Source organism: Coregonus clupeaformis, chromosome 24 (assembly GCF_020615455.1).
Source record: "Coregonus clupeaformis isolate EN_2021a chromosome 24, ASM2061545v1, whole genome shotgun sequence".
Taxonomy (NCBI): Eukaryota; Metazoa; Chordata; class Actinopteri; order Salmoniformes; family Salmonidae; genus Coregonus; species Coregonus clupeaformis.
In genome coordinates, this window is record NC_059215.1 from 13,879,797 (window position 1) to 13,891,394 (window position 11,598).

Below are 11,598 nucleotides of genomic sequence, written 5' to 3' on the forward strand. Positions count from 1 at the left end.
GACTATATTCTAAATGTCCCATGAATAAAATGCCTTTTAACTAAATTTGAAATACAGTCTGATCTGATATTGCTATTAAATCTGAACTGATATTCTGCTACATAACCGTCTGGAGATAATTAGATGCTTTATAATATCATCCTTGACATACAGTAAATACAGTGACTACTTCACGGTCTTAATCAAATAGAGGCTATGGAATAGTCTATATGAGATGTGATGATTAGGAAAATAGACAAACCAAACAAAGGTGTAAACCTCAAGCATGTCACTGACCAGGTCCAAACCGGACATAAAGTGCAAACAATTCCCAAAATAAATGTCAACCCCCTAACATACGGTGTCTAGTCTTACCATAAAATAAAACGGCCTTATATTTGTTTCCTGAAAGCTCGATACACAGGGGTGGAAATGGGGAGAGAAACTTTATATTGGTGGGTTCCCACAACTTCACAGTGACCTTCCACCCCTGACACTAAATTTACCTACATTCAAACTCAATGGGTTAGAGCAGAATTATACCATATATAGACATACACTACCGTTCAAAAGTCTGGGGTCAAAAGCAATTTTTTTTGTCCATTAAAATAACATCAAATTGATCAGAAATACAGTGTAGACATTGTTAATGTTGTAAATGGCTATTGTAGCTGGAAACTGCTGATTTTTAATGGAATATCTACATAGGCTTACAGAGGCCCATTATCAGCAACCATCAGACCTGTGTTCCAATGGCACATTGTGTTTGCTAATCCAAGTTTATCATTTTAAAAAGGCTACTTGATCATTAGAAAACCATTTTGCAATTATGTTAAAAAAGCAATAAAACTGGCCTTCTTGAGACTAGTTGAGTATCTGGAGCATCAGCAATTGTCGGTTCGATTACAGGATCAAAATGGCCAGAAACAAATAACTTTCTTCTGAAACTCGTCAGTCTATTCTTGTTCTGAGAAATTAAGGCTATTCCATGCGAGAAATTGCCAAGAAACTGAAGATCTCGTACAACACTGTGTACTACTCCCTTCACAGAACAGCGCAAACTGTCTCTAACCAGAATATAAAGAGGAGTGGGAGGCCCTGGTGCACAACTGAGCAAGAGGACAAATACATTAGAGTGTCTAGTTTGAGAAACAGACGCCTCACAGGTCCTCAACTGGCAGCTTCATTAAATAGTACCCGCAAAACACCAGTCTCAACGTCAACAGTGAAGAGGCGACTCTGGGATGCTGACCTTCTAGGCAGAGTTGCAAAGAAAAAGCCATATCTCAGACTGGCCAATAAAAAGAAAAGATTAAGATGGGCAAAAGAACACAGACACTGGACAGAGGAAGATTGGAAAAAAGTGTTATGGACAGACGAATCGAAGTTTGAGGTGTTCGGATCACAAAGAAGAACATTTGTGAGACGCAGACCAAATGAAAAGATGCTGGAGGAGTGCTTGATGCCATCTGTCAAGCATGGTGGAGGCAATGTGATGGTCTGGGGGTACTTTGGTGGTGGTAAAGTGGGAGATTTGTACAGGGTAAAAGGGATCTTGAAGAAGGAAGGCTATCACTCCATTTTGCAACGCCATGCCATACCCTGTGGACGGCGCTTGATTGGAGCCAATTTCCTCCTACAACAGGACAATGACCCAAAGCACAGCTCCAAACTATCCAATAACTATTTAGGGAAGAAGCAGTCAGCTGGTATTCTGTCTATAATGGAGTGGCCAGCACAGTCACCAGATCTCAACCCTATTGAGCTGTTGTGGGAGCAGCTTGACCGTATGGTACGTAAGAAGTGCCCATCAAGCCAATCCAACTTGTGGGAGGTGCTTCAGGAAGCATGGGGTGAAATCTCTTCAGATTACTTCAACAAATTGACAACTAGAATGCCAAAGGTCTGCAAGGCTGTAATTGCTGCAAATGGAGGATTCTTTGACGAAAGCTATGTTTGAAGGACACAATTATTATTTCTAACCTTGTCAATGACTACATTTCCTATTCAAACTATTTTCATGTATGTTTTCATGGAAAACAAGGAAATTTCTAAGTGACCCCAAACGTTTGAACGGTAGTGTATATGTCTCTGGGTTAGACTCTGAGAGGACCTAAAGAGACATGATGCTGGCACTGCCCTGTTCTCGTCCGTACATGAGGAAGCTGACAGCCAATCGGAGGTCTTCCAGGTCCAGGTTAGACAGGAAGCACCTCTGTAGGTCCGCCTCCACCGAGCTCCCACTGGGGCTGCAGCCCCTCAGGAGCACCATGGCAGACTGGCACAGCAGCCAATCAGCTAGCTTCTTCATGCCAGCGCTGTCCTGATTGGCAAGGGCACGCCTTCCCCAGAGGCTCAGATGCAGCATGTTGGCAGCAACTCGGGCACTGGGGCGCTGCAGAGAAACAACAATAGGAGCATGGGATTCTCTGACAGTGTACATAATGACTTCCAATACTAATCACCAAGCCCTTACGTAGTGAATGAGTACTGCATAATGAACAACTTTATCTTGTTTATCTCACAAATACTCTCTGAGAAACACTGAGAAATTAGAAAATCATTGTTAACATACCCTTCAGTGAAGTGAAGGGCAATATAATCTAATAAAATTCCTTATTAGACTCTGTACCTTATTGGGGTTCCTACGCAGAAGCAGCTTGACGACTAGTTGCATGTCAGCTGAGACACTGGCAGGCAGGGCAGGGAGCTGGATCTCCTGGAAACTCCTGCTGTCCAGTCCACCTGCTCCATAGAATGGGTTGGCCTGGCCAAATATCTCATAAGAAATGGCCCCGACAGCCCATGCATCTGCCTTGCTGTAATCGATGACCACACCCTGCCCAGGAACTGCAGTGACAACCTATAGAGAGATAGAGGTGTATTTTAATCCCAGAATCCAGAAAATGTTTCCATTTATGTTAACCGTCTGTCACAAGAGACTATGTGTATTTTAACTTTTATTTCCAAAAAAAGCTTGTATGAATCTTGATTGTATAGGTTGTGGTTTTCTATTTCTCTGATGATAGGAGCTTACCTCAGGTGCCATCAGGCAGGTGTTACCTCCTCTGTTCACCCACATAGTGTTGAAGGGTAGCTGGAGACTAGAGTCACTCTGAGCCAAGCAGCAGCCGAAGTCTGTGATCACCAGGCGGGGGCAGCCCTCTGCACAATAGAGATGCCAAATGTCAATAGGATTATTCGATTAAAACTAATACGATAAGCATTATTAATGAATTAATTAGTATCACAGGTAATATCTTCATTTGAGTTTGGAGAGAGCAAAAACATCAAGACAGAATTCTGACCATGTCTTTTGTAAATTAATCTCATATTTAACTTTTAAAAAACATGGCAAAGCTTAATGACACTCAGTATACCATGCCTGAGCTTGCCCTGTTGCTCTCTCTCTCTCTGACCTGAGTCAAACTCCAGGAGCACGTTGTCTGACTTAAGGTCCCTGTGAGCGATGCCCTGTCTGTACAGGTGGTCGACCCCCTCTAGCAGCTGCATCACCATCAGAGAGCCCTCTCTCCTGCTGGGCACATTCACCTCCAGGTACTGACGCAGGGTGCATGGGTAACTATGGAAACAGGGGGAGGAAAGATCAGTATACACTAGGTTGGGTGAATATATAACTACTGGGATGGACAAATCTGCACACAAAATGGTCCGGTCCGGTAAAAAACAATTGCTTTTTAGTCCAAGAGTTGACTTAATCTGGGGCTGGGACACTGAGATACAGCTGGAGGATGGATGTGGGAGAATTATCCTTACTTCTTCATGACCAGGAACAGAGTACGGTTGTTGCCCAGGCCCTCAGGGTTGAGTCTGGCTGGCAGGACATCAGGGTACTCCTCATAGGCACCGGGTAGAAGGGGTACATCCGCTGTGAATGCCCGGAACACCCTGATCACGTTGGGGTGGGCAGAAACCCTCTTGGGCACTTCCCCAAAATACCTGCAAAACAGACCAACGGAAATAAAACTTGAAATGCACTCTTTTGATGCATGGCAAAACACTCTCAAAATATGTTGGGCTATTCTGTGTCTATTGAAAGTAAGTTGATGCAGTGACTGATTGCTGATACTAACCCGTTTAGTGCAATCTGTTCCTCTTTTTCCTGTTTCATGGCGAGAGGGCCTGCAGGGACCAGCTCCTGGGACATGGATCTCAGAATAGCCTCGCTTGATGAACCAGCCTGCAGGAAAGACAGTCTTATTACTATGCCAATTGCATGCTGAACATAGCCTATATTCTATAGTAATATTTAAAAACCAAAAGTAACAATCACACTCTCCCTGTGCCCCAATAATCTGTCATTTTTTCTGAAGTGTAGATTGGTGTAAGAAAGGGCTAGATGGTTTCCACCAAATGTCTTATACCAGTCCTCTCACTTTAAATCCATGAAGGAAAGTAAACAAGTGCACACTTCTGGAAAAATGACATTATCTTGACAGACACCAACCCCAAAGTTCCACATCATCTTGACAGCTAGAGGATAGATGCCCAGGGAGCCGGAGGGGCTCCTCAGAGACCCAGTGACCACCTCTCCTTCATCTTCACTGGGCTGGTCCTTTAGCTTCACCAGGGAACACTGGTCACTCTCCCTGTCCCTGGGCACAGCGAATGGAGCCGCAGCTTCATACACTGCAGCGTTGGAGCCTTTCCCTATCTGCTTCCCAATAAGGTAGTCCTCCAGCTTGTATCCCGAGGCAAAGGACTTGAGAGGACTGGGGTACTTCTTCTTGGTAAACACAGCCTTTAGAGAAGAGGTAAAATGTAGGCCTTTTAGATGAAATAACACATTTTTATTAACAACGTTATTAAAATATTATTAGATATGTAATTATTATTATTTTATTTTACTAAATGTCATATTTAAATGTGATATTCCTGTCCAGACTAAAGATAAAAAGTGACGACTCACAAAAGGGCCTTTTTTCAACAAATCAATAAAATATTTTACATTGTAGATAGCTAGCACTTGTATATCAATTTGTTGTCAACATCCATGTTGTTTACCTGGATTTCCTGGCATGTCGCAGCACTCCTTCGATCATCCTCGAGCTGTTGTTCGATCAACCCCACACCGAAACCGAAAGCCAAAAACACTACTCTGTTTCTTGGCGAGCCGCTGCCCCCAAACCTCCTGAAACCACCGGACTGCAGCTGCGCTGCAAGACCCCCCAACGACATGCGGAAATATCGGTACCGAACTGGCAGGAAAGTCTGAGGCTGAACGGTTCGGGCCAGTTGGCCTACACGAAGACGCTCACCTCGGAACTTTGCTGCAAGTCGACCAGCAGGTTTGAGGAGACCTAGCTGGATAACCGATCGTCCCAACTCCACCCCACGGTTGATGGCATGTTTTACAGACATGCTTTACCAATAAATGGTCAGTTTCGCGATGTTTTTACTTTCTCCGTCAGTCCTCGTCGTTCATAGCATAACGTTACACAACACAAGGACGAATCGTTATGTCAACAAACTGGAACAGCCACAGAGAAGGTGCTTGTTAGTGTCACGTTACGTTCTTTTTTTACTTGACCTGTTTTTAGAATTAAAGAGACAATGCCACAATGACAATGTTACTGGTGTCAGCAAATGATGCAAATAGGCCTAAACACAATCACAACTTTACACAAATGTCCTAAAATATTGTAATATGTGTAATACATCAAAAAGTATTTTCAACATTGATACTTCAAACAAACACTCCCAAATCATACACATACAAATAATAATGTGAATAGGAACTATTACAGACTACAAAGGGAAGCACAGCCGGGAGCTGCACAGTGACACAAGCCTACAAAACCACTTCTATGCTCGCTTCGAGGCAAGCAACACTGAAGCATGCATGAGAGCACCAACTGTTCCGGATGACTATGTGATCACGCTCGCCGTAGCCGATGTGAGGAAGACTTTTAAGCATGTCAACATTCACAAGGCCGCAGGGCCAGACAGATTACCAGGACATGTACTCCGAGCATGTGCTGACCAACTGGCAAGTGTCTTCACTGACATTTTGTCCCTGACTGAGTCTGTAATACCAACATGTTTCAAGCAGACTACCATAGTCCCCGTGCCCAAGGACACTAAGATAACCTGGCTAAATGACTACCATGAAGTGCTTTGAAAGGCTGGTCATGGCTCACATCAACACCATTATCCCAGAAACCCTAGAACCACACCAATTTGCATACCGCCCCAACAGATCCACAGATGATGCAATCTCTATTGCACTCCACACTGCCCTTTCCCACCTGGACAAGAGGAACACCTACGTGAGAATGTTATTCATTGACTACAGCTCAGCGTTCAACACCATAGTGCCCTCAAAGCTCATCACTAAGCTAAGGATCCTGGGACTAAACACCTCCCTCTGCAACTGGATCTTGGACTTCCTGACGGGCCGCCCCCAGGTGGTAAGGGTAGGTAACAACACATCTGCCACGCTGATCCTCAACACGGGGGCCCCTCTGGGGTGCATGCTCAGTCCCCTCCTGTACTCCCTGTTCACCCATGACTGCATGGCCAGACACGACTCCAACACCATCATTAAGTTTGCCGACGACACAACAGTGGTAGGCCTGATCACCGACAACGATGAGACAGCCTATAGGGAGGAGGTCAGAGACCTGGCCATGTGGTGCCAGGATAACAACCTCTCCCTCAACGTGACCAAGACAAAGGAGATGATTGTGGACTACAGGAAAAAAAAGAGAACTGAGCACGCCCCCATTCTCATCGACGGGCTGTAGTGGAACAGGTTGAGAGCTTCAAGTTCCTTGGTGTCCACATCACTAACGAACTATCATGGTCCAAACACACCAAGACAGTCGTGAAGAGGGCACGACAAAGCCTATTCCCCCTCAGGAGACTGAAAAGATTTGGCATGGGTCCTCAGATCCTCAAAAAGTTATACAGCTCACCATAGAGAGCATCCTGACTGGTTGCATCACTGCCTGGTATGGCAACTGCTCGGCCTCCGACCGCAAGGCACTACAGAGGGTAGTGTGTACAGCCCACTACATCACTGGGGCCAAGCTTCCTGCCATCCAGGACCTCTATACCAGGCGGTGTCAGAGGAAGGCCCTCAAAATTGTCAAAGACTCCAGCCACCCTAGTCATAGACTGTTCTCTCTGCTACCACACGGCAAGCGGTACCGGAGCGCCAAGTCTAGGTCCAAAAGGCTTCTCAACAGCTTCTACCCCTAAGCCATAAGACTCCTGAACAGCTAATCATGGCTACCCAGACTATTTGCACTGCCCCCCCACCCCATCTTTTTACGCTGCTGCTACTCTGATAATTATTTATGCATAGTCACTTTAACTCTACCCACATGTACATATTACCTCAACAACCTCAACTAGCCGGTGCCCCCGCACATTTACTCTGCACCGGTACCCCCCTGTATATAGCCTCCCTACTGTTATTTTATTTTACTTCTGCTCTTTTTTGTTATTGTTGTTTTATTTAACTTTTTTATAAAAAAATACATGCATTGTTGGTTAAGGGCTGTAAGTAAGCATTTCACGGTAATGTCTACACCTGTTGTATTCGGCGCATGTGGCAAATAAAATTTGATTTGATTTGATTGGATATGAGCTGTGTAGCTCATATCCAATCAATAATTTACTGTATTTCAAACACTTGTTAGAAAATACATTGAGACAGATTTTCCTAATTTCAAAGGCACAGATAGAAGAAAAAAATATCCAATGGCACTATTCAACTAATAAATTGTATAGTCCTATTGGCTGGCAAATTAGCTCATTATCCAGCCCAAAAGTCTAACATTTAACTGACTTGTAATGCCGTTATGACCGATTCTTGTTTTGCCTCTTGTCTTGTGAATACTATTATGACCCATTCTTTGTGGTGAACAATCTGTTTTTCTTCAGGTCTTCGGGCCCAAAGGACACAGGAAGCAGGTCTTCTATATTCATTTCCACGTAAGAACCATCAGGCTTGGAAAGGTAGACGGACCATTGATCACCTAACTACAAGGGAAAGGGAAATTGGATTACTTGAGGTTGTTCCATTATAGGTGGATGGCTGTGTGTGAACCAGTACCTGGGTTTGAGGAGACATGATCAATCTCTGACGCACAGGATCCTTTAATTCAAAGTCCCATTAACCAGCTTTGCAAACGTTATAATGTCAAAATACGTTCGGTGGTCACCAAAATATGGAGTTTCGAAGAGCAACTATCGTCAATACTGCCGTTACGCACTGTATGTACTTCGGCGGTGTTGGTGAACACATAATAAGGAGAGGGAGTACAAACCATCGACGCTAGACAGAGAGGAATTTGCTTAATGCAAAAAGGCAGTTTATTAAAACAGAGAGATCTTGTCCTGCTCAAGCTACATGCATGGACCCAATCAATTGCCTCTTATGGAGACAGTTGAGAAGGATGATTAAACAGAGTTTACAGCATTACTTTATACAATGTAACATAAAGGAAGGGGTCCTTCTTCTAGTCCCTTGATTGGTTCCCGAGGCGTAGGAGGCGGGTCTGCTCTGTCCAGAGCAGATGCCCCATTGGTGCACGGCAGAGTCCTCTGCCCTTGGCACCCGACCAGTAGACACGGGAGTTGAGAATGAGTGTGCGTGCAAATGAAATGTTTGTGTGTGTCCAGGGAACTGCGTGAGGAGGATCTGGTGATTGTGGCCTTGGGCGTGGGTGTTGTCCTGTTATTGCACTCCTGCAAGACTAGGCCATCTGGTGACAAGATATGGCTGCTCTTCTCTGTCCTTTGTTCGACAACTAACACAACAGCACACTGTTAATATCAGACACATGACAGCGGTCAAAAACAATATATACTTTTTATTTAGACCTTTTTTGGAAGTACATACAGTGCGTAACGGCAGGAATGACGATAGTTGGTCTGCGAAACGCCATATTTAGGTGAGCACTGAAGATATTTTGACATTATAACGTTTGCAGAGCTGGTTAATGGGACTTTGAATTGAAGGATCCTGGTCGTCAGAGGAAATCTCGTCTCCTCAAATTCAGGTACTGGTTCAGGCTGTGTGATGTACCTTTGATTTTAAAACAACCATACATGTTGGTTTCCTGGATTAGACCTTTGTTCCATTGTCAATGTAATCATTCACATATCTAAGTTGTATAAATAATTGATGTACCTCTTTCATGAACTGTCTGCAATCTCCACATGGTGAGATGAACTGGTCTTCCAGGTCACTACAAAATCAATCATGTCATTAACAACGGTCATTTTTAGTACTGTGTGCACCAATATAGTTAGTGTTGACCATAATAGTATAGTATACAACTTTTTTTTGTAATTTCTCTATTAATTATCTACTGAACATTTCAGGAAGACTAAGACACCCCCAATTACTGTTTATCTTAGCATGACTTTGATAGTAGAATGGTTTATAACCATCTACACACTCTGAGGGGAAGCAAAACCCGATTAATTCTATGATGGGTTCATTAATCGACATCTTTAAAAATGTCTGGGTTGTGATTTCAAGCAGAACAGACACAACAGAACAGACACAACCAATACCATTATAATACTGAATCAGAAAGATCCTGTTTGTATCCACTGGCCTGTCTGACTTTATCCTCTGGCCTCTGACTTTATCTTCTGGCCTGTCTGACTTTATCCACTGGCCTGTCTGACTTTATCTTCTGGCCTGTCTGACTTAATCTTCTGGCCTGTCTGACTTTATCCACTGGCCTGTCTGACTTTATCCTCTGGCCTCTGACTTTATCTTCTGGCCTGTCTGACTTTATCCTCTGGCCTGTCTGACTTTATCCACTGGCCTGTCTGACTTTATCCACTGGCCTGTCTGACTTTATCCTCTGGCCTCTGACTTTATCTTCTGGCCTGTCTGACTTTATTCTCTGGCCTGTCTGACTATATCCACTGGCCTGTCTGACTTTATCCACTGGCCTGTCTGACTTTATCCTCTGGCCTCTGACTTTATCTTCTGGCCTGTCTGACTTTATCCACTGGCCTGTCTGACTTTATCCTCTGGCCTGTCTGACTTTATCCTCTGGCCTCTGACTTTATCTTCTGGCCTGTCTGACTTTATCCACTGGCCTGTCTGACTTTATCCACTGGCCTGTCTGACTTTATCCACTGGCCTGTCTGACTTTATCCTCTGGCCTCTGACTTTATCTTCTGGCCTGTCTGACTTTATCCTCTGGCCTGTCTGACTTTATCCACTGGCCTGTCTGACTTTATCCACTGGCCTGTCTGACTTTATCCACTGGCCTATCTGACTTTATCCTCTGGCCTCTGACTTTATCTTCTGGCCTGTCTGACTTTATCCACTGGCCTGTCTGACTTTATCCTCTGGCCTGTCTGACTTTATCCTCTGGCCTCTGACTTTATCTTCTGGCCTGTCTGACTTTATCCACTGGCCTGTCTGACTTTATCTTCTGGCCTGTCTGACTTTATCTTCTGGCCTCTCTTACTTTATCCACTGGCCTGTCTGACTTTATCCTCTGGCCTCTGACTTTATCTTCTGGCCTGTCAACAAACTTTATAACATTGTCACGGTTTCGGCCGAGGCTGCTCCTCCTCCTGGTTCGGGCAGGCTTCGGCGGTCGTCGTCCCCGGAGTACTAGCTGCCACCGATCTATGTTTCATGTTCGTTTGGTTTTGTCTTGATGTTGTACACCTGTGTCTTGTTAGTCCTCGTTAGTGTCCTATTTAGTTCTCGTTGTGTGTGTTTGTCTTTGTGTGTGATTGCTCTTCTGTTTTGTGTTGGAGCTACGTACTTCCCTCCAGTGTTTTGGAGAGGTTTTTCGCACATGTTAGTGCGCCGTTTGTTTGACGCCTGTGTGCGCCGTTATTTCGCCTTCGGGCTTATTGTGCTTATTTTCTACGTGAATAGTGCACTAAAGTCTTTTGGACTGAGCTTCTGCGTCCTACGCTTGATTCATACACCACACCCACCTTCAGCACCCCTTGACAAACATCAAAGAATGTTCAAATGTATTATATTTTTTATATAATTTTTTTTGGTTTTGTATTTTTCTATTTCCATTCCTTAACAGAACACCATTATATGTTCTTTATTCCATGGTGCATAACATTGTTATAAATTATCATGAATGCACTGTAGTTCTTTCAAGCCACCTGAAGAGTTACAGCAGCATTCAACATACTAAATAAATAAATGGAAGCATTTTATCAGCCCCCAACCCATGTATTATTATTATATTATACCATTATTATATTATTTGAAAGCCCCTCACCTGTAAAAACTGTCCCATCATGTGCCAACAGGGCTGCCCCCATCCGGAACCTACTGTAAGGACAGTAGGCAAACTCTTTAGCCCCCTGGGACTGGTGAATAAGAGGTTTAATCCAATCCTAATTTTCCCCTTCACTCATGTGATTCCTGGCTTCTGTGTCTGCTCCGTCTACCCTTAACTCACCGATCCTGAAGTCTGTCATATCAACCCTTTCTTTGTAAGTGTCTGTGTTGTTCTATTTGTGTCTGTGTGAGAATGTGCATGTATTGAGAGAGAAAGAGCGAGATAAAAGGTGGAAATAGAGAGTGGATGGATTGAAATCTGTACATAACAAGCAGGTTTTTAAGAGCCCCACAGCTCACAT

At 44.0% G+C, this 11,598-nt stretch overlaps 1 protein-coding gene across 1 annotated transcript; it reads right to left on the minus strand.

Annotated features, from left to right (window-relative positions):
• Positions 1-1,992: 1,992 nt before the first annotated feature.
• Positions 1,993-5,505, minus strand: pink1 (PTEN induced kinase 1). The gene is made up of 8 exons (XM_041845059.2): positions 5,005-5,505; positions 4,448-4,741; positions 4,074-4,180; positions 3,757-3,939; positions 3,399-3,562; positions 3,017-3,144; positions 2,612-2,842; positions 1,993-2,374 (listed from the first exon to the last, which is right to left on the minus strand). The coding sequence occupies exons 1-8, from the start codon at positions 5,359-5,361 to the stop codon at positions 2,093-2,095; spliced, it is 1,746 nt and encodes a 581-aa protein (XP_041700993.1). The 5' UTR covers positions 5,362-5,505; the 3' UTR covers positions 1,993-2,092.
• Between the last annotated feature and the right edge of the window lie 6,093 nt (positions 5,506-11,598).

Bases quoted from the DNA above. Each gene is read 5' to 3' on its own strand.
- pink1 (XM_041845059.2), bottom strand. From the start codon at position 5,361: ATGTCTGTAAAACATGCCATCAACCGTGGGGTGGAGTTGGGACGATCG. The intron at 3,563-3,756 runs GTAAGGATAATT...CTGTTTCCATAG, and splicing joins CTGTTCCTGGTCATGAAGAA to TTACCCATGCACCCTGCGTC. The intron at 2,843-3,016 runs GTAAGCTCCTAT...ATCTCTCTATAG, and splicing joins CCTGCCTGATGGCACCTGAG to GTTGTCACTGCAGTTCCTGG.